Source organism: Thunnus thynnus, chromosome 11, assembly GCF_963924715.1.
Source record: "Thunnus thynnus chromosome 11, fThuThy2.1, whole genome shotgun sequence".
Taxonomy (NCBI): domain Eukaryota; kingdom Metazoa; phylum Chordata; class Actinopteri; order Scombriformes; family Scombridae; genus Thunnus; species Thunnus thynnus.
Window position 1 is genome coordinate 14,837,788 of NC_089527.1, and position 24,139 is coordinate 14,861,926.

Below are 24,139 nucleotides of genomic sequence, written 5' to 3' on the forward strand. Positions count from 1 at the left end.
ACACTGACATGCTTATTTTTATATTTCAATCCAACCTGGCTACATAATAATTGTTACTGTGAAGAATTACTCACAAAGAATGAAGGTAATAGACACCATTTCCATACAGTATGATAAGGCCCTTTTTCGTCCTTCTTGTGAGAAGTACCTGACCACTGGACTCGGTGGCCTAGTTTGGCTCAATTATTTAGAAATAAACTCCAGTTTCTCCTGCTCCATTAAATCTAGCCTCAGGGCTAACATGGGCTTTCAAACATGACACAAATGTAGAACAGCTAGATAGTTTGACATTTTTGGAAATATGTTGATTCACTTTTTTTGCTGAGAGTAAGATGAGAACATTGATACCACTCTCATGTCTATTTGGTAAACATGTAGGTGGAGCCAGCAGCCAGTTAGCTTAGCTTAGCATAAAGGAAATGGGGGGAAGCAGCTAGCCTGGCTCTGTCCAAAGGTTACAGAATCCACCTACCAGACCTCTAAGGCTCAGTGATTAACACGTTAAATCTTTTTTGTTTAATCTGTACAAAAACTGAGGTGTAAAAATACGCAACCTCTCTTACTGTGTGTTCAGACAGAATTTGAAGCGGACTTTAGACGCTGTACAATTGCATACAGACTCAAATGGAAATGAAAAGACGTGATTGGACGAGAATTTCATCATGGCAGCATGAATTGAGTTGAAAATGTTTCAACTTGAGTTAAAACTGATTGCGCATATCCAGGGGTTTTATGAATCTGCTTCATAAATGTAGAGAGATGAGAGGCAAAAGGAGACAGACTGGAGGGAAATAACAGAAAGGACTGGAGTTTGTGGTGATTCTGAAATCAGTCAGAGGCTGAGCTAAACACAAACACACAGACACACTCCCACACACAGTGGGTGCATCCTTTGCTAGCTAGCTTATAGTTAACATACAGGTGGTATATTGGCTATTTAGAGCAAATAAACACATACAGTCCAGTGGTCAAATTCACATGAATGAGATGAAAATTTGCTTTGCTTTCTGCCTTGACACACCTTTAGAGTAACTACATCTTGCATCTCCAAGCTCCTTTCCTGTGCTCCCTGGCTCCTGCAGTGAGACGGCCCTGAGAGGAGAGCCCTGCAATGCAGCATCTGTGTGACTCACACACACACAGGCACGCACACGCAGACACACAGTGAATTGGTGGCATGTGAAAGTGTTCAGAACGTAGGAGGGAGTTGAGGAGAGAGAGAGAGAGAGAGAGAGAGAGAGAGAGAGATAGAGAGAGAGAGAGAGAGAGAGAGAGAGCAGAGTAAGGGGAAAGATGAAGCCTGATGAGAGGTGGAGGAGGAGGAGTGAGTAGGAGGAGGAACAGTGATGTGTGGAGGTGGAGGTAGGTGAAGAGGGAGGAAGAAATAACAGGTGGGAGGAAGACTCATAGGTGAAAGGATGCTAAGAAATCAGACAAAAGAAGACGAAGAAGCAGGTAAGAGCCATAGAAATCACAAATGGGTTAGTTAATTGGCTTAGTGATTACCTTGTCTGGCTCGAATCGTTATGGCTGATGTGTTCATTTTGCATTCATGTCAGTCCCACTTCATCTCTTTAAGCTGGACACACATTGTGATACATGCTTGAATTGACAAGGGAAACATGTCTTGAAATGAGAAATAAACTCCCACAGCTTGCAAGGTTTTCATCAAAAAACTTGTGATTGTTGTATGATGTTGTCATTAGATTTGGCTTTGCTAATTTCTATTTTTATTGAGAGGGTGATTTCTGCAGAAACAGCCTGTAATTAGTCTTTTCAGAAATCTGCTGATATCTGCAATATCTCGCTTGATAATTTGTCAAGTTAATATACTCTGGTAGTCTATAACAGCTCCCAGAAGACACAAAACAGCACTCAACAGTATTGCTACAACACAATTAACAGTAAATACTGTTTAGTCAGTCAAACACACTGGCCCCTCTCTCATTCGGCTCATTTGGACATTTTGTGGACATTTTACAGATTCTGACAACTGTTCTAGCGTGATTGGCTGTGATGACAGGTTATGGTTAAGCATTTGAAAAGTCATTTAAACTTTTAACCTTTCATCGAAGGTTAGGAGTCATTTTAATCTTTGCTTTTTTGTTCTTTGATAGTGGCCTGGCAGAAGGAATGGTGGTATGAAATAGAAACTTTTGGACTCTAAAAAAACATAAAATTCCACTTCATCAAACTTCATCAGACTTAAAATTTTACAGTCCGTCACCTAATGGACTATAATTGTGTAACCAGGCAGCCCACTAGCTATTTTGAGGCCATGGGAATGTCTATGTGGAGCAAGTGTTTGTGTGTGTTTGTCCTGGTTTTACTTCACAATCAGAAGTGTGTCCTTTCCAGTATATCTTCCTTCTATTGACTATAGATCAATCATTTCATAAGAATTGTCCCTCCCTGGGAAAATAAAGTCCGGGAAAGTGATGGAGTCACATTTTTCCCTCCCTTGACAATTATTATCAAGGTGCCTATCAGCAAGGCACTGAACCCAGTAAGTATCCCAGTAACCCCAGGCACTGACCTTCTCCAGTAGAGCTGCTCAGTAGACGTAAATAAAACACTGTGGTTATACTGGGCAGCTTACAGTATCAATGTGTGAATCTGTGCAAATGTTAAGTGTGCATTTGCTGGAAGATATCATGAAGCTCTGTCGTCTCTCCTAGCATAAATCAAAGTTTTAATGAAACAAATGAATAAAAAAATGATTTAAAATTGCTGCTAAATATTTTTTTCCTTTGTTAAGACAAAACATCTAACATAACTAAATATAAGAAAGCAAAATCCAGTGTTGTATTTCTGTGGTCTATTCATCTCTGTTTCTCTAAATAACCTATCTCAGTAAAAATACCTGAGTGGTCTTTTCTGAGAACATAGAGAGGAAAATTGCCCCCAACAGCATCTGTAGAAGGCTTTTCAGATTTTCTGATACAAAAACAAAACTTTTTCCAGCCATGCTTAAGGGTAAAACATGCAACATATTTACTGTAATATGTTCATTTTACTATGACAGAAAAGGCACCTTTTCACTGCTGATTTGCTCCTGGAAGATGATCAGTTTGCCATTATGCAATAAGTGAAAGAAATACTGCACCTTAATTCTCAGCCTTGTGTGCTCTCGTAACACTTTCAGGACATGTCACTATTTCATGCTGCAGTATGTGGCATCCGGAAATATCAGATACATTACACCCCCTTAGTTTGCCATTGAAACAAATGAATTATGAAATGAATTATTAATGTGTAAATCTGTAAAACAAATCCGAATGTGAACCAATATTTACTACTTGTATCTACACAGTACATACATACATGTTGCTTAGCAACCAGCTGAATAGCTACTATTGGAAACACGTCATAGCTTGGTTTTTGAAATAACATTTAATTAGCATAAGTACAAAGAAGTGAGAATATTACCATCTATTAAAACTCTCCAGCTGAGCATTCTTTTGAGTCTTTCTTTTGTTGTGCTGCTTGGGAAACACATACTTAGAGTCCCCAGCAATATTCTTAGCTACTATGAAATAATTTTGAAAAGTGCAGCCTTGAGTAACATTCATGCAAAGAAGGGAACTAATCATCAACAACACTGAGCACTGGAGGAAAACCACATGAAGGGCAGCCATTATTTTAGGAAGACACTTCATCTCAAGTTGGTAGCGCTCTTACAGACTTCAGCTAAGAGTGCCAAACTGTCATCTTGATACCACTTTGCACACCCCTGAAGGTGTGTTAAGACAGAAAGTGTCATTCGTGCAAATTTTACTGCTTGTCACAAACCGCCAATGCACCATTTGTAAAGATGTTAGCTGTAAGCTAGCTAGCACCTAGTGAGTGTATGGAAACGTGCCTGTGTGTGTGTTTGTGTTCAACTCAGCCTCTGACTGATCTCAGACCTCACCAGAAACTCCAGTTCTTACTGTCATTTCTCTCTAGTCTCTCTCCCTTTTTCTCCCGTCTCTGTAGTAAATAAGGCAAAATAATTCTTACTTACTAAGCTTGTCGAGCTCTCAACTGACTTCTCTCTGTAAATGGAGTTTCACAAATGGTTGTATAAGGCAGCATTAACCTGTCTTAGTTCAAGGATGGTTTCGGGTGTGAATAGCCTCCTTGATCTTTGTCAATGATCTTTGACCCCTGTGATGTAACTGTTTTGTGTGTTTGTGTGTGTGTGTGTGTGTGTGTGTGTGTGTGTGTGTGCATGTATATGTGTGTGGGTGGGAGTTGCCATTGTTTTGCCATCCATCATACACATATAATTTACCTACAGCCTCATATTGTTTCCCCCTGCTCTAATCTGTCAACAATAACATTCTTCTATGAAACCAAATAGATTAAATTATCAATTAAAGTATCAGTGTTCGACTGTCATTAAGTTTTTTTTTAAATCCATACCATCAGATATTGCATTTGCCTCCTCTCTTTTAGAATTCACATTTTTATGTTCACGGAAAAGTCAGAACATACTTTCAAAAGCAGGTCAGGAGTGTCAAGTGCTGGATAAATGGGTCTTACCTACATCATTTTTCGTTAGGCTCTATTTGAATGCTGTGTTGAATAGTACAATTGCATGCCAGTACACCATCATTATATAACTATATTCATGTGCATTTGTACAATTATGTATCATATATATAAAAAGTTTTATGGGAGTTTACAAAAATCAGCACGGTATGTCTTGTTAATGATCAGAAATCAAATGTTTGTTGTTATTTTACATGAGTAAATGGAAGTACAGTCGGAAAACATCCTGTCAGAGAACGTCAACATTTTTAATGTAATCAAGCTTGCTATTACAATCAATTACTAATTAATGAAAATAAATTAGTGGTTGTAGTGTTTGGATCATTTAAAAAGTCCTTACTGTAAAAGGATAGAGCAGTGTATTTGGATTGGTAACTAAAACGGCTTCTATGCTAAATGTCCAGTAGCAGTAGTGTCCAGCTATTCAGCTCCATTCTTCTCTGGCAGAGACAGAGAGGCAGCGTATCAGCATCCACCATCCCTCTGGCAAAGTGCCACAGGCTTTTTGCCAAGTGCAATGAACCTGCTGTCTATTAAGACGCCTGACATCTAACTTTATCATATCACCATCTCATACAGTCTCACTCCTCAATTGACACAATGCCTTGAGGACATTATATTATCTGGACAATATACTGTATATTGTCTGGTATCCTGTAATCTACAGTTTTCTGCTCTTCACTTGCCTCTGTCATTTCATCTCTAAAGTCATCTTGACAAGATTCTTCACTTTTCCTTTCCTTTTTTTTTTCTCTTATCAGTCCTCTGCACTTCTTCCTCACTAATTCGGCTCTGCTCATCCTATCCAGCATTTTCCCATTATACAGCATACCACAGGATTTTGTTTTGGCAAATAGAGCAAAACACAGCATAATAATTAGCAGGGATGCTGCATTGCATTGCAGCCCCAGTTTGTGATCTATGCTGGTGAAAAAGGCGTAGTTTCACATGATAATAATGCCTAATGCCTCTCTAATCTCTAAACCCAGCATGCTGAGTTTTCATAATGCTTTGTAATAGTCCCAATTGTCTTCTTTTAGGCTTTCACCCAGCAGGTGGTGTTGTTTCATTCACACATGCATGCACACCCCTCATCGCAAACATACAGACTAAATACTGTCATCAGCAGCTCAACAGGGCTCCAGGAAGACAGGTGGGGCCTGGCTTCACCGACGCCCTGAGCCTGACCACCACTCAGGATAATCTTGTTGGGTCTGGAAGTCAGCCACACAGCTTAAAGTGACCATCATCATCGGACAGACAGCAGTGAGATATAGCATCAGGGCAGCAGTCTCATCTCTGCTTTTTATGACTCTTTTAATATCGGAGGTGCTCTTAAGTGGAGGCTCGAGCAGGGTCACAGTGGTGGAAATGTGACAGAAGGGACAGCGACAGTGAAGAGGCGATCCAAAATGTACTGCTGTGGCTTTTGGACAGAGACGGAGTGAGCATTTTGTAAAGGAGTTAGTGAGGAGATGGCGCAGTGTTGTGTGCTGTAGAATCTCTGTAGAGGCTTCATTCACACTGACGTTCCCTTCAGAGCTGAGTCATGCAAAGCTCCATTGACTCCTGACTCTGATCCATTTAGACTGCAAGGGCTTACAGACATCACATATTCTAGGCATTTATTCTATGCTGTCGGTCTGTTTAATACTATTCTGCTCCTTTATGCTCTCTCCCTATGGTATTCTATTCCTGTGGTTCCCAGCATTTTTATGTGATGTAACCCCACAGCCCTGTCACTGAGCCCTGAATGGACTTTAAAGACATACTATGCAGGATTTGTAGGTTGGTGTTTGTAAAAACAGCATTCAAATTTGGCCCCTCCTCCCTTGCTCAACCAGAGCAAGGTGAGAGCAGAGAGACAGAGAGAGAGCAGCAGTGGTTGAGAGAGCTATAGAGTGAATGAAGAGAGCAAACAGCGCTGGTGAGAACAAAGCCGTTAATCAGATAAATCAAATATTATTTTCTGATTGGTTTACGGCAGTTACTTTCTAAAGCACAAATAAACATGCCCACTCCTCAGTACACCTCTGCACAACCCTGTGGGAAGGTTGCTGGATTTTGTGTGAATGCAGCGCATACTGTGCGCTGTGTCCACCTCTCTGCTCTGCAAGTGTGTGTAGCTCAGCCCCTCCCTCGGTCAAGCAGACACACAAACCTGCAGCTCTTTATACATCCATGACATAGAGGCAGAGAGCAGAGCGCAGCAGAGTGGAGCAGAGGAGAGAGACGGAGACAGTGATGTGACCTGGTTGTTACACTACGAGTCCCGACCTCACACCCTGCAGGTTGTTATTGGCTGGGGGCTACACACCCACTGCCCAAAGGTTGATGCCCTGAACACAGCAAAATAATAAGAAAATACAGGTAGAGTGCAGGTCTCTGTAGATATAGAAATACACTACCACACACTTCTAGTGGCTCATAAGAGATGATTGAGAGGGATTATTTTGATTATTTGATTATTTATTATGAGTCTATACATTGTTTTTTAGGAGAATCCTGCAGTAGTACACCTTTAAACTGGATGTCATTTAACTTTATAAAGCTATTTCGACTTCTCTGCTCACTTGCTCACTGCATCAGTGTACAGACCTTGAGCGGTAGTATTGAACGCACTATGAATGCAGTGACTAGTGCTCAGTGTAGCACCACCTTGGTCTCAGTCTGCAGTTATTGACTCCCATTTTATCTGCTAGACTTCTCGTCAGTCTCTGAGTCTCTGAAGACTGCAGAGCTAAATGACAAATTGCTCCTTCACACATCCTTTTATGCAGAGCTACACAGGCTGCTTGGCAAGTGCTTGAAGTACCATCGGCCACAACCCCCCTGTAAAAATCATGAATTCCTAATAAGAGCATTTATTTTCTTTTGTTCCAGATTGTCTTTTTCACACCCAGCCCTTTGTTTATCTCTGGTTGTGTCCCATCACACAAAGGCTGTTTTAATGTGAGTGTCTGAAGGCCAATATTGGTGCTGTTATCTTTAGATGGAAATTGCCTCAAATCAGTATTGTGATACAATGGCAATGTCTAGAAAGTAAATGGAACAACATCACACAAATAAAAAATAAACCCAAATTGTCAACAGACTTGTCTAGCTAACTCAATTATCGACATAAGGGGAGCAGAGCCAGAGTTAAGGTCTTAACATACACAACTGGTGTATTGATGTTACACTACATCAAACTCATTTATCTCCTTCCCCTACCTTCTACCCAATATCGTCCAAGAGGTCATTGAATCCTTCTGTCTGTTTCTGCTTCAAGTGATTATGTAGTCTGATCACTATTTTCCCCCTTTTGCTTCTGCTTCATCTCCTCTCCATGCTGTTCTGATCAATCATCTATACCCAGCATGCTATTTCATTTACATGTAAGTCCCATGGTGGTCGGTCAGTGCTGGAAATACTTGTACTTGTTGTACCGACTATAATGCCCTTCTCCCACTATCCAAACTCCTGTGAAGCTTTGTGTTCCTCTTGCAGTTTTATTTAATACTTTGTACACTCCAACGAGTGACACGAACTTTTAGATTACCATCTGATAAAGGGTATGCTTCAAACAATCTAGGTCAGGGGGGTATTCAAATACAAGTCATAGAGGTCCACTTAATAAATTTCCACCACATCACAGGTCCAGTAAGGGTGCATTAGATGATGATATTTCAGTACAAAAACTCCAGAACTCTGTGCATGAACAGCATTTCTATATTAATGTGAGATGTAACACCTTTGTTGTGTAACCAAGTCCTTAAACTTGAGCATAAAAAGGTGTGATGGCCAGGCGGAGACACTGGTGTAAGTTCATTAATGAGTTCTTCACTGCAGTCATTGTTGTAAATGTTCCAGTTATTCTACTGGAGCCTTGATATCACGACTTTCACTAGTTCAGTTTTGTGGTTCTTACCTCAGTGATTTTGGGATAGTTTTGTTCAAAACAGGTATGTTTGGTGTTGCATGCTGCGTTCCCACACTTTGTTACGTCCGCTGTTTCATTGCAAATCAAGCACAATGGTCTTGTACGTCCATCGGGCAAAATTAATATTTATATCTCAGTCCAGTCATTCATAAGTACATGTTTTTCACCGTCAACCTTTTTTTTGTATCGGCTAGTTTTGAACAAGCCATTTTACTTTATCAACCAGAATTTCTACATTCCACAACAACCTTACAAACTGTGGGGACTAGTGGCCGAATGACATCAAAAGCGGTTGCAGTTAAATTTTGATCGCAGTCTGGCCAAACTTGAAGGCAGGGTGAATGGTCTGCCGTCTTTAGCACACGGTAGCATAGTGCTTAATCAATCCTTTACATTATGCCAGCCATAATCAATTAATTACTACATACTGATCAAGATTTCATAGGAAAAAGGATGGTTTGTTCCACTCCAAGTTGAAACAGTTTTTTCGATTGGTTCCATTCAGAATTTCTGCAGCAGATATAATTAGACGGTAAGCTACAATGGCCACCTGATACAAGCTATTTGTCTATAACATTGGAAAGGCTCTGGTCAGATTGATCAGAGCCCACTTTACATCTCACCAACCCTGCATGAGTCACACAAATCCAAGGTCCGCTCTATTCATTTCCAACCAGTTGTGATTTTCACCTGGGCCACTGGCCATTTGAGTCATTACACCCACACAAATCAGTAGTGGCTGTTACCTGCTTGCATTCATAGACAAGGACAGTATTTCACATAACCACCTACACACAAACACACAAGCACAAATGCACTTTCAGATTTTGTTGACAGTGAAGTGCAGTGAAGCTGCAGCAGGGATTATGACTGACAAAAAGAGATCTGCGAATGTGACTGATGTAGCGTGTTCTGGAGCCTCCGTTTGTCTGTGCACTGTTCATTCTCCCTTATGTAACATTGCTAACATTGCACTTATTAACACTGACATGCTGAGTTTTGACCATGCTCTTCTTCTCTGTCCCGCCTCCTCCATTCGATCTTGTCTTGTAGCCTGAAGGAGAGACCCCATCCCTTGCTCATCCTCCCCTGCTGCTAGCTTGCACCAGCATGGCAGACAGTCGACAGCCAGAAGACGGTGCCCCCCAGTGGGACCCATCAGCGGGGCAGGAGCCTGCTGGCACCCATGGAGCCAATGGCTACTCTTCCTCCACCTACAGGACCTGCCAGCCTGGTGGAGCCCACATGACCACGGCCTCCTACGCCACCAGGGAGAACGGGTTCAATGGGGAGCTAACTGGTGCTCCTGCTATAACTGCAGGTAAGTCATCTTTATAATATTTCTGTTTTACGTGTCATCAGTTTGGTTGTGTTGAGGAACAGAGATTTACTATAAATTAAAGCTGCAAGCAGCGTTGGTCGGGACCTCACACTCTGGTCCGTCGGGATCAGATCATTTTGCTTTTTAATAATGAGGGATATTTCTTACAAGTGTGGTGTGCTTTTATTTTGAAAGTTTGATTGACAGGATGAGAATTTTCTGCAGGGTGACACATGTCTGTCTTGCTCACACCTGTGTCATCAAAATTATGCAAGTTTTGGGCCCATTCACTTGAATTTCAATTAGTAAATTGAAAACTCTTGATGAGTTTGTGTGTAAAACAAATTATTTTCCTAATTTATCAAGTCTATTTTTAGAAAAGGAAAGACTTTTAACCCACATGACCTGGTCAAAGTTTGATTGACATGTGTACTGTCAGGTGTGTAGAGACAATAAGTAACTGCAACTGGACACAGAAAAATACTCATATATTTGAATGGAGAGTGTGAGCGAACCCACACCTTTTTGAACATTTACTGCTTCCACATAGTGGCAGCCATATTAGATACATAGGTGGTGCTATAGAGCACATTTTGGCACTTTGGGGGATAATTTTTACATTTTATCAAATTTTTCACCAGACCTGATGTGCATGGCAAATTTGGTGAGTTTTTGAGCATGTTTAGGGGGTCAAATTTAGGGTTCAAGTGGCAGATTAATAAAGAAAGAAGAAAGAAGGAAAGAAATTATATTATATTATATTATATTATATTATATTATATTATATTATATTATATTATATTATATTATATTATATTATATTATATTATATTTTTTTTGCCCATTGATTGGAAGTTGTGTGCAAGTGATGCCCAAGAAATATGACCTCAGTTGGCCAGATGGTGGCACTTGAATACTTGAACATATAGTTCACATATGAACTATATGTTTTGGCCTATAACTTTTGAAACATAAGTCTCTCCTGGATTCTATAGGTCCAGACAAATCTATCCACATGAGCCATGCCCATTTGTGCCTAGATAGATTTTTCATCATTTTGAATTTTTTGAAAAACATATTTTTGACATCTTCTCCTAAACCGTAGGTCTGATTTCTACCAAATTTTCTGAGGATCATTTTTGGACCAAGCTTATCAAAAGTTGCATTAAGCTTGTCTTTATGTTATTTAGTTTTCAAAATATTGACCAGTGAACTTCAAAAGGGCATAGCTCATCACATAAATAGACCAAAGTCAGCAACTGTTGGGCCAGTCAACACAAAACTTGCAGGATGTGTCCACATATGTACCTGAAACATACCCTGAAAGTTTTATTCAAATCAATCAGTAGGGAGTGCTAAAATTGCAAAAAATGGGCATGGCATAACACAAATCAAACAATAAATAAGAAATTGTTTGTCCAATCATTACAAAACTCGCAGGATATGTTTCATACCAAAGTTGTTAAATTATTTTGAAATCGCTCAGTAGGGGTGCCACCAGTTCCAAACACATACATGGGCCTGGCGCAAATGTGGCCATAAATCAATGACAGTTTGTCCAACCATCACCAAACTTGGTGGATATTTTTAATTAAGCTGTTGAAGCTTTCAGCTTCTAACGGTCTGTGTTGGCTTGAACCCCAGAATCGCCACTTGTGGCTATATTCACTTTTTTTTCTTTTCCTCGCAGAAATTGACTTCCATTGATACATTCTTAAATTGAAAAAAAAATAAATTGCCCTGTTCCCTAGTGTATGCCTTGAAATCTTATTTTATTAAGAATTATTTTACTAATTAAATAAAAAGTGGAGTGCAAATGCACTTATGTACATCTGGCCCATAATATACAAGACTTAACACACTTAGCATTAAAGATTTATCTCTGGTGATTGGTTCAGAGTTGCATATGGCTACATCAGCAAAGAGAGCAAATGCAATGTGTCTCCAACCCACTTTTGCTAAGTGCAGACATACATATACAGCACTAAGATGTGTTGATCAAACCTGGTGGAACATGCAAATCCACAAGAAAAAGGAATACTGGTAGCCAGTGGATAGTCAGAATCAGGGAGAAAGGAAACTAGTAATGTTAGCTGTTGGTTTTTAAGAATGTAAATATGGAAAACACTGTGAACACTGCTGACATGCATTTTAAAATCATGTTTTTAGCAATCAAGGCTCAAGCGCAGACAAATGTCAGTAAATCCCTTCTGCTTAGTGCATTTGTGTTGTAACTCTGTGAACACAGGGACGGGCACAGTGGTGACACTCAAATGGAAAAACAGTTAGTCAATACATTTGTGTTTATGTGAAATTGGTTTATGTCAGTCATGGCAAATCAGATGAAGAGGACAGTCCAGACTAGAGTAGGTTTGTGTTTTTTGTACTAAAGTGTTGTGTATTTTGGGATTTTGTCTGCTTGTGTGTGTGTGTGTGTGCGCATATATGAGTGTGTAGTGTTTGTATATGCGTGCTTGTGTTTGAGAACACGAGTGCATTTGTAAGCTCTGTCTATGACTTTTGTCAGTGATGTGTGTGGTCATATATGTGTGTTTGTTTGCATGATAGTGATGTGTATGTGTGTCCTGTCTACTCTTGTGCGTGGGTTTGCAGCTCTCTGAGTCCTTACCAGAATCACATACTGTTATTAACAGTGCTATAATTAACACATAAAATCTGTTTCTCTAGCCCTCAACCACCACCCCACCCTCCCTCACACCCTAGAGACAAGAACAATAATGTACCAATGGTGTAACCATGGCAACGGCTCCCCTACAATTTATTTTGCCAGGGCTTTTGTTCTTTTCGCCTGTAGCTTACCACAGACAAGGCCATTTTACATAAGTTGACAAGAGCCCAATTAACCTCCCACCTCCCCACTATTAGGGGTTACCAGATTTGAAGGCTGATAACAGTATTTTTGAATGTAGCTGCCAATTTTTATGTCGACAATGCTCATTTTAAGGTTTTAAGTATCATTCAGTCTTGCTATTATATTCAAATAAAAACAATAATGCAAATGATTGTGAGCCAATTATGCTTCCAAGAACATGTCACGTTTCAAAGTTTTTCTCACATATATTGTGAAAAAGAAATTAAAAGAAAAAGAACATTTTATCATCACTAAATGGCTCTTGATTAAAGACAAGATTCAAATCAGGCTGACTTGTATTAGAAAGTATGGAAGAAACAGCTGTTACTCAAAGGTTATTTGTGAATGAATGAATGAATTGATGAATGAATAGTTTTATTTTCCTGTCGAGTCATTTACATGACCCTAAATGTAAATAGTTTCTTAGATAAGTATTTTTTCCATTTCATTTTTTTGTAGTGTAAATGAAAACAAATTATATTTCCACAAACCTTATCTGACCTGTAGTGACTGGTCTGATTCCAGGTGTGATGTTTTATTTGCTCTGAAATACAGTTAACATTGCATTTGCACATTTATCTGCCTACTCATACAATAAGTATGTAATTATTTCTGATGATTTACTGTGATCATGATGGGGTGAACCAAGTTTTCCAGTAATCCTGTGGCGTGTCTGTAGAACCAGCTGGCCAGTTTTGTTTTAAACTCTGGCACTTTGCATGCACACATTCTAAACTTGATTAAACAGTCTCTCTAATGCCAGCATCAGTTTAACTTGTGTTTTGGCCTGCATCCTTTGAACTTTTTGATGTATTTACACATGGATTTTTTTTCCTTTGATTGAGTTAAAGCTGATGCACATGTCCAGGGCTCTTCTCACATTTCTTGCAAAGCATTACTCTCTAATAGAATTGAGAAGCTACCTTTGTGGCCAGTGGGTCCACATAATTAGCAACTGATGTTTGCCTTTGGCTCATTATTACTACATATCAAAGACATGAGAGCTGTAAACAGCCTCCCTCCAACTTCAAAGTCATGGCTTGAAACTGATGTCAACAAGAAAACAGTACTTTTTTCTCTGTGAGGGGCAAAGCTTTAAGGACTAAGCCCTTTATTTAGGTTGATTCTGGTAATGTGAATGTCTGTGTGTTTGTACATGTGTAAATTCTTGCATATGAGTGAGACACCCTAAAATAAAAGATATATTTCTGTAGTTTTAGTGGTACTTTTTCTAAGCCACATCTGTTGTGTGGAAGTCTCTAAAATCAGAAGCTAAAAACAATTTCTGACAATGATATACTGGTGTATACAACATAGACCAAACCGGACAAAATGAATCAGTTCCAAATGAAAGTTGTTTTATTTGTGATCAGTATATCGATACAAAGTTTTCTAAATTATCTGCATGAAAATGACAGCAGCTGTGTAATCAAAGCTGTGTTTGTCTCCAGAGCATTTTGTCAGCATACATTAGTATTGCTCCAGAGCAGGAGCAGGGCCGGGATAAGTGGGGCAGGATGGGTGACAGAAGGGCTGATGCTGGCACTCAGTGAACCTTTTTTTTCCCAGTGAAAAGCTCTTCAGATACAACAAGAACTATTGAAGCACGAAATTACCCCCTTGACTTTCCTCAGAGACAAAGTTGAAAAAGCCAGTCAGCCATGCTCAAAGTGGTCAAGAGAAAGAGATGGAGTGAGGAAGAGAGAAAGAAAGAAAGAAAGTGAGTGAGTTGATAGAAATAGAAAGAATGCAAAACATTATTCAGCTTATTCTAGAGAGTGGTAGGGATATTGAATTAACTGATGTCTATGTTATTGAGTGGACTTAAGTATCTGGGCATAGTGGCAAGAAGCCTCCATCTCATCAGCCTAAATCAGTATGTTTGGCTGCAGAGGAGGGGAGATTTGCCCAATTTATCCGAATGAAGCTCTGGTGTGAAATGACACACAGAAAGGGACAAATCCAAAGTTTTAGTTTATTTTCAATCACTGCAAACATTTTAATTTCCATTATTTTAGCATAATGTTAAAATGTAAGCACATTTTAACAAAACAGTAAACACTTTAATGTGTCATAAAGGTAATACAAAACACAAAACAATTTTATTATCAGCTGGGATAATTTACTGTCTTAAGTTAACATTTTTGCACATTCAAAATCTTTTTGCACATTTATTTAAGTTGGTTGGTTTGTATTTTATATTATTTATATAGCCCAAAATTACAAATCATTTTTCATCAGTGGGGCTTTAAAAACTGTGCAACATACGGTACATATTATATCATTTTAGACCCTTGATTTGGATAAGGAAATACAAAATCAAATGGAATAAAACTCAGGAACACCCTCCTCCAAGTTGGATCGAGAGAAGATAGGATAATAAGTTTTATAAAACTAGTTACCGCTGAGAAGGTGGCTACAAGGATGGTATCAAGGTATCAATAATTTGATCAATTACAGCTTCTTAATGAGAGAGTGTGACTGACTGGAATCAATATGTGAATGTGCTCCATCTTTCAGTACTACTACAATATGTACATGACTTTTCAGTAAGTTTTCTTTGTGTAATCTTAACCTAAAACCTTTTTTTTTTCAGAATTTGTTAACAGACTTCAATAGAATTTCTTTAAGAGACACTGATAAAACAGTCATTCAGAACCATAGTTTGTTTGCTAATGTCATAAATGTCAGATTATATGTCATTGTCTGGAGCCAGGAGACATTTGAAAAGCACGTTGAAGGAGATCTTACTAGTACTTTAGATAATGTCTAATGAAAACACTTGAGATGTTGTGTTAAAGATCTGTTCCTTCAGTAGAAACGATGCCACTACAAGTTCAAGTTTATTTAATTATCATTCCAACCATATCCAAATAAAAATACACATACAGCAGAATGGGATGTCACCAGGTCATAATAACATAAATACACACCAGAGATAAGAAAACACACAAAAACATAAGACATGAAAAAATGAATGTACAGTAAGAGCAGAAAAATAGAACTGAGTTAGGTCAAATAAGGTACAAATGGCTGAGTAAAAACAGGAGTTATTGTGTGGAACAATACTCACTCCTTCCTTCCATTCAGGTCACTGAAACGTTTGACTGAGAGATGACGCATCAGTTTCTCTTCTCAAACGTTCTGTTTCTTCAACCCACTGAATTCTTCCTCTTAGTGGAGGAGAAAGTTACTGTCTGTATGACCACTGTCCTCATAATCAGATGTCTGACCTTGATGCAGTGAATGCTGACTGTCAGGCTGAAGATTGTCACAGGTGGATGTGCGACTGCAGGATATTTAATTTATTTGGGAATTGCACAGGAAGACCTCTGCTGTGATGTGGATTATGTGGCATGACCATCATAATAGAATAGACTAAACATGCACTGTATGATAAGGACATTTCCTATCTGTAATAATGAGAAACTAAGTCATAATTACAAGGAAAATGTCTCAAATTGTTATTTTTCTTCCATAAAATAAGACTTGTTTATGTTTTTCTGACAAGCAAGCTCTTGTGGTCATTACAAAATTAGCTGCCATTCCCTCTACTGTCCTGTGTTTTTGACATTCAAGATACAGTATGTGATTAAATAAATCATAAAAGTCCTGCAACAGATTTTAAATAACTGTTTTAAAAATTAAAATACAGAATAATCCCTCACCTAGGATGTGGTGCACCTGTTTTTTTTTTGCTGGATTTTTATTATTTCATCATTTCCTAAGCGAGTAACATTAAGTACCACTGAGTTTATGGTTTAGTGTGATTATGTAAATGTTACATTAAATCTTACATTTCAGAAAACTAAATCTGGGCTGGCTTTATTTGATTCACTCTGATTTATATTATGTGTCATGTATCAGCTTATATACATTATATTGGTTATAATATTCAGCCATGTCACACAGCGATCATACTGGAGGCTACAGACACAAAGCCTGAAACAGCCACGGCATGTCGCTGGCATCTGAATTACATTGGGACCCAAGTCACTGGCCCACCAGTCTGTTGCTATGGGAACCACTGTCTTTATCCATTTTGGTTGCCGGCTGGTATCATACCAAACAGCACTCCTGCTCTCTCCGTGCCCTCTCAGTCCCGCTGCTTGTGTGGCAGTCTGGCTGTGTGTTGCGTTGGCTTCTAGTCGTAGTCTCTGCTCAGAGACGGAGCGTTCTCAGCTTCAGTCTGCCTGTCATACAGGTAATAGATGCTTTTACTTCACTGGGGGGGGGGAGTATGTCTTTGTGTAGGTATTTTATTATTTTTGCTTATTGATGTAGATCCACAGATATGATGCAGCTTTTCTGTATATCAAATCAGCTATTTGTGCATGTGATTTATTCTCCTGTCAAAGCCAATGAAAGCCAGACTGCTATTTCATTTGACATCACTCTGTCAGAGGAATGCTGAGACAACCAGACCAGGCTAGTTTTCATCACTGTCAGTTAGCTTTGCGGATGCGACAAGGTCATTTTTTATAGTGCTATTACTTTGTGAATGTGCACGTCTGTGGATTTGTTGTAAGACTAAAAATTCATGATGTCTCATTGAATCCAGTGCACTTCATGTTGCTCTTACACGATCTTTAAAGTGTATGTCTGGAAGAGACTGCATTTCTTCTTCTGCATTTTTATTTTTTATGCACAAAGCCAGATTCAGTTTGTATTTTTTTAACATTATGTTGTCTTCACCCAACTTCAAGAGTATTTTTAATACTACTGTACTTTCAGCAGTTTTAAACATGTGACATTATAATTGACTAACTTGTTAAGAAAATCCTTTGGCAGACATTGCATTGCTCCAGAGTCACAACCGTTTTTCATTTGAACATTAAATTAAGGGAGAGATATATAAAAATATTTAAAATTCAGAAAAAAGTGACTCAGATGTCACACTTTCTGTAACCTCCAATTCAAAATCCAGTTATCACAATTCATCCTGGGGGAGACATGAATGTGAGCACCAAATTCCATAGCAATCCATCCAATACTTGTCAAGACATTTCACTAAAAACTGGTGGCACTAGAGTAAGAGTCAAGGAATCACCAAACTTTTTACAATTCATCATATGAGAAACATGAATGTCTGTTCATGTTCCAATCCATCAAGTAGATGTTGAAATATTTCACAGAATGAGTGTAAACTTTAACCTGCTGGTGGCGCTAGGTGAAAAGTCAGAGGACAATCCAATCAATCCAATGTTTGTTGAGATATTTCAATCTGGACCAACAAGTGATCAACCAACTGACAGACCGACATTACCATCCCTAAAGCCACGCTGTTAAAGTGGCTAAAACGGCAAGTTGTTGCCAATGTTTTAGGACTCAAAACAAAACCATTAAATATTTTGACACCAGTTCAAATCCAAAATCTCAATCTCAGCTTTGGGCTGCGTAGAGTTTCAACAGATCTACAGTGAACTGGGAGGAAATACAGAGACACTAATGGGCACTGTAACAAAAAACACAGAGAACATCTTTAAGTCCACATTTTCATGTGTCCTACCCATGGATGGCAGATGATGACTAACATTTTAACAGTTTAGGCACAGTCACTAATATGAGTTTTTAAGCTATTTTAGGCTAGTACTAAAAAATTGAGTCATCTACACAAGTCAGTGGAGATATTTAGTGCATGAGATGTAAGATCTTGTTTTAGTTGTTTGACATTACAACCATTGAATGCGTTCCTCCAGTTTTAAAATAAAGGGTTTTGCATGAACCCTTAAATAGGTGGTACACGTTTATTCCACTTTGCTATTCAAAATGGGAAATGGCTGCTTTGAGTTGGTGAGTGGGTGTTAAGTGTTAAGTGTTCCCGGAAGAAGCGTGTGTGTGTGTGTGTGTGTGTGTGTGTGTGTGTGTGTGTGTGTGTGTGTGTGTGTGTGTGTGTGTGTGTAATTTCATGTGTATATGCCTCCAGCTTGTTTGTGTTGATGTGTGGGTGATGTTGAATAGAAAAGGTCTTGAAACAGCAACAGTAAAAGCATCACATTGGCACCCAACCGCACATAACCACTGTTACCATGCAGATGAAGGTTTGGTAGATGAACGCGCTATATTCTCTGCATGCAATGCAATATTTAAACTGATTCCTACAGGCAGATGTAAGTTTTAATGCAGACACTATTAGACAGTTGTAGTAATTTGTTGTCTTTGTTTCGACCCAAATTGATAAGAGAACCTTGTTTGCCCTGTGTTTACATTAAAAACATACATGAATTATCATCATATATTTACTTTGTACTTTAAGTTCACCCACTCTGCTCTTGGTTGGTTTAAGCTTGAGCTTGAGCTTCCTACAGACAGTGTTGACAGCCTCTTTCTAAATGTTGACACTAGTATCATGATGAGGAGTGTAAATGTAATATTACTTCAATTTACTTGCAAATGGCAGGATTCAGTATTGAATGCTATGATTGATAACAATCAACAAGCTGAAATTGCATTTCATCCTCCATCTTGAATAGATAAAAGAGGAAGGGGGGATTGTAATAGATATCTGGAGTCTGGTTGTTCACTGTCCACTGCAGTCAGTCAGTCAGTCAGTCAACAACTGAAAATATTTACAAGCATCAAACATTTCAGCTCAGATTTAATAGTTGTAGTTGTACAGGGTATATGGATGTTAATTGGTAGTAGCAAAATAATAAAAAAAAAATCCTTGCTTTTTATTTCCAGTGCATTGGACCAAGTATGCAAAACACCCAACAATAATAATAATAAACAACTTTTTTTTTGTACTCATTCCTTTATTTATGTGTACAAGTTTAAGAATTTAAGAATTGGTTCTACATATTACAGAGGAAAAATGTAATTCCAAAACTCCCCCTCTTTTGTTTGTATCCCAATTCCCCCACAGCCTCCCATCTCCCCTTCAGCCACTCTCACCAGAGCTGGAAAATTGCTAACAGTCAGATGTATCCCTTGCACATCTTAAACTCCCCCTATTGAATCAGCAATAATAAAACAAAGCAAAAAAAAGGAGAATGATAGAGAAAGAAGAAAAAAAAGAAAGCTTAAAGAAGTTTAGTCTGGCAATAAGTACTTAAGTGAGTTAAAATATGTCATAAAGGGCTGCCATTTCCCAAAGAATTTCTCAGTTACCCATCAGTTCATACCTGATCTCTTCCAGTTTCAGAAAACACATGACATCCTGAAGCCATTGAGAGATGGATGGGGCTCGACTAGATTTCCACTGTCGTATGAGACGGTGCCATGCTAATAAAGATGTGAAAGCTAAAGTGTCTTACTGTGAATGGACTATTGTACCGAGGGCCACCAGATATCACAATAAAAGGGCAGTTTTTAATTTTTCTTTTTGGTGAAGCATGACATCTGTCACACCTGTCTTCTACTTCTGGATATATTTCAGTCAGCAGGACTTTAGAAAAATTAACCTTGTGCAGGAGTTGGAACTGTATGAGTCCAGAGAGAGCTTGTTTGGCTGCTATCGATAGCCACTTTCCACCCATCCTCTGTGAATTCTGCGTTCAGCTCATGCTCCCACACAGCCCTTGTTTTGGTCATGGAACACTCATCAAATGACATCAAGTAAAAGCACAAATTGGAGATGGATTAATCTTTAAAATGGTACACAAATGTCTGCAACTTGGTATTGTGTACCACAGCTCCAGGGTCAGTATCATTTTTCTAAATCTAGCATTTTCAGAAACATTGAAAAGCGTATGTCCTTGGAAATACTGTAGCTTAATGCATTATCAAAATAGTACAAAAATGAACACATTTTTTTATGAATTAGATGTACTCTCCTGTCTGCTCCAGGTTTCATTTAATGTCTGCACTTGTTGCTGGGTTTTTTTTTTTGACACTTACAGCCTTCACCAGCAGCCCTAGCATCTCTGCATTTATGGACACAATTCAGCTCCCTCACATTGGCTTTCATCTCAGGTTTTGAGTGACATGAAAAAAAATGGATGGTAGATGAGAGATTTTTTCTTGAGAAATTTGTTTGACATTGGTGTATCCCTTGAAAGCTGACTGAGCATCCTGCTGTCTTCCAGCAACACCCACACTTCACATTCTCTCTAACTTCACACAGTTATTTCACAGATTGAAACCTGGAAGCCCAATATAACCTAAGTCTCAATGCACCTTTATTTTCCCAGCCATTCCTGGGATTTGAATCGACTTTCTAGCCTAACCCACTTCTGGTGAATATTTTCACAATATCTTAAGGTTAATTGACCTTCTGTGTTTGTATTTGTGTTCAGAGCAAGTGTCAGCACGGATTGTGCAGGAAGTGACAGCAGAAGCAGTGGCGGTGCTTAAGGGAGAACAGGAGACTCAAAAGCTGCCATCAGGTTTGTCATACACACATACATTCACAAGTGCTGCACAGTGGTAGCCACGGTGGAAATGGTTCGTTCCTCCAACTTCATTAGTTGGTTGGATTGTTTGCAGGAGCCTCTAGCCAGCTGGCACTAGGCAAGAGTTAACAGGTTACACCCTCGACAGGTCGCCATGAAAACAACTACAGGCAATTTGGAGTCGCCAGTTCTCCTAATCTGCATGATTTTTGGACTGTGGGAAGAAACAAGAGTGCCCATTCATTCTGCTGTTCAAAATTTGCACCCTTAATGTTCAATGGAATAAAATGGGCAACACAGACAAGAGCCAGGTCTGTCATTCATAATGGGTTTTTTTTTTTTAACTCTAACCCATCATTGTTAGCTTGAAAAGACCACCACATTGCAAATGATGCATTATTTATATGTATTTGCTTAACAGACTAGTATAACTTAAAAATATTATTTGGAGGCTTGGAGTTCCGGTGGTAAGTAATTAAGTAAATAAATGAAAACTAATAGCAAAATTAGATCTAATTGGCAATTTTTGGTCACTTGCTAATGGCCTGTATGACAGGGTTGAAGACGCTGAGTCGTCGTCTTTCATCTTAAGCTGAATGTTTCTTAATTGTTGGTCTATTCTTTACTGCACCTGCATAGCCATTCATTTCATACAACTGAAATACAGCAAGTCCTGTACACTATGTACAAAATGTGATTTATATAACTGTTCTTCCTCTTTCTCCATCCTTTTTTTGTAGTTGAAGACACCACCAATTTGCCTCCCTCTCCTCCTCCCTCGCCTGCTGCAGAACACTTTGGTCCTCTGGAACAAGGTAGGCCAAGAATGTTAGAAGTGTGTATGGAGTAAGTCTCTAATGGATGAGAGTGTGGTTTCATTCTTTCCCATGACTGTAGCTTCTGGAGTTTTGTGATCGCCAACACTTTGGGGTGCTGACGTGGTTTGGCTCTGGGGTTACTCTTTAATCCCCCCCTCCCGGGACTTGCCCCACCTCCAGGGGACAAACCACACATTGGTACCCCTTCAAGAAACCTGTACATACCAGAGTTGCTAAAAGCAGGGACATGTTCTCCATTTTTCACACATCGATTTCTTCTGAAATCCTGCTCCCTCCTCCTCATCGTACATCTGGAACAGATACAAATTGTATCTTCATCGTCATCACCATTTATCTCTGAAAGAAAGAACATGACCACCATGTTACAACGAGTGTGCTCTTTTTTATCATTCTTTTCTTCCATTGCCCTTTCTAACTTTCATACCTCGCTGTCTTCCCACACACTAATATGACAGCCAATTTAGGTAACCCTCCAACTTCTCGTTATTTGTCTTTTTGGTAGATTTTTTTGTCTTAAGTTTTACATGTCGGGTCATAGTATTGTGTTTTCTTGTCATTGTCCACTGTCAGTCTTTTCTGTATTTGTTGGGCTGTGGCTACAGATCAGAGTTTTAGCTCTATAAGCATTACTTGAAGACAGAGCTGCCCTCAAGCTAAAGCCAAATGATTTACTGGCTATTTAAGACTGAAGGCCGTAAAAAATGGCCAAAAATAATATATAATAATATTAAATAAACATAATAAATACATTTGCTAATTTCTAAGCTAGCCTTGTTGGCCATCCAGGCTCAAACTAGGAACACTAACATATATGTAAGTGTGTGCGTTAGCTAGCCTTCTGAACGTATAATACTATGAATGCCATGCTCATAAATTACAAATAATTAATTTTGATTTTTTTATATCTAAAATCTAAAACAGAAATTGCCTTTCAGTTTTGCCAGTTAATACTGTGATACAGTTTGGGTCTTTAGGTTTAACCTCAATTTTTTTGTTTAGCTTCTATTATTTTTGTGCAGCTGCCTGCAAGAAATGGTTGTACAGTGTTACTAAAACTTCCGTCTGCTTCATGCTTGGTCTTTGTCTTTATGTCTGCTCAGTCCGCAGTGGCTGGAATGTAATGAAGAGAGTCTGTAGGTGGGCCAGCCATGAACCAAACACGATTTTGTTTTTATTTTGTTAATATGTATATTGCTTGTTCAGTATTAAAAGTAAGGACTGATATAAGATGACAGCTGTTCTGTGTTCTTGACCAGATGCAGAGGTAAAGAGGTTTAGTTGTATATTTGGTGTGTTATTGTATTTGTGGCCATGATACATACTGTACTCTAGCATGTAGGTACTGAGAGGTTCGGTCATCTGAGGACTAATAGAAGTTGTGCGCCTTAATAATTACTATGACGTTGATGTTTTGAGATACACAGGAGTTTTTTTCATTTGTTTCAAAGTGATAATTAGATCGTCTCGGAGTATGGCTGGCCCCTAAAGCTTGGTCACCTTTGAGTTGCTTGTCACTGTCTCCTTGTGAGTGTCCTGTGTGTGGTATGTTTCTCTTGCTTTCAATCAAACTTTATCTCTTTCTTGCATTCCCCCTCTGTGGTGACTATTTGTTTTTGTTGTCTATTTTTTAAAATTTGTCTTTTATTTAGTTTTCTTCTCCATTTCTCTCCCTTTTCGCTACAGAAAATGTCCATTTTAATTAGTCACTTAAGGATGTATCTAGTAAAGAACATGCTAAACATGTATCAGTTACTAAAATTACAGGACCACAGCTGGCTCCAGTTGAGTTATTTAATGTAAACTGTAATTCAAATCATAATTTATTTTAATTTAATAAATTCAAATAAGTTTTTCATAATTATAATTTCCAACTGAGGAGTTAAGGCTAATAATAATAATAATAATAATGATAACAATAATAATAATAATAATAATGATTATGAATTGTTGCAATGTCCCTACTGTTAAAAGAAATACACTTAGGGAATATATTTCTGAGTTAGGATATCATGCTTCCATGACACAACTTTTTTTTATTTGTTACACAATTTAATGCTGCCTATCAACAGATGCCAAAAGGCCAAAAGCCTCCTAAAAGCCTTCATTTTATATAAACCACTTTAAATTTTTGAGGTCAGGAAAAATTAAAGATTCAAATAAGTGAAAAAAAACAAACAAAACAGTTTGTTTTTTAACCAAAACAACCCCTGTTCAGTTGCCATCCTATCTATTTCAAAGATAAAATTGATGACTCAATATTAGGCTAAATCAACTATGAATGGACATTCTTTGGTGTGTTCCATTTTTTTCTTGTTT

At 38.6% G+C, this 24,139-nt stretch overlaps 1 protein-coding gene across 1 annotated transcript in view; it reads left to right on the plus strand.

The window, feature by feature from the left end:
• LOC137192534 (microtubule-associated protein 2-like) overlaps window positions 1–24,139 on the plus strand; it is an 85,881-nt gene that overhangs the window by 59,430 nt on the left and 2,312 nt on the right. Inside the window, exons 5-7 of the mRNA XM_067603308.1 lie at window positions 9,512–9,779; window positions 20,889–20,978; window positions 21,725–21,799. Coding sequence (XP_067459409.1) covers window positions 9,569–9,779; window positions 20,889–20,978; window positions 21,725–21,799 — 376 coding nt within the window. The 5' untranslated portion in view covers window positions 9,512–9,568. The remainder of the gene's footprint in view (window positions 1–9,511; window positions 9,780–20,888; window positions 20,979–21,724; window positions 21,800–24,139) is intronic.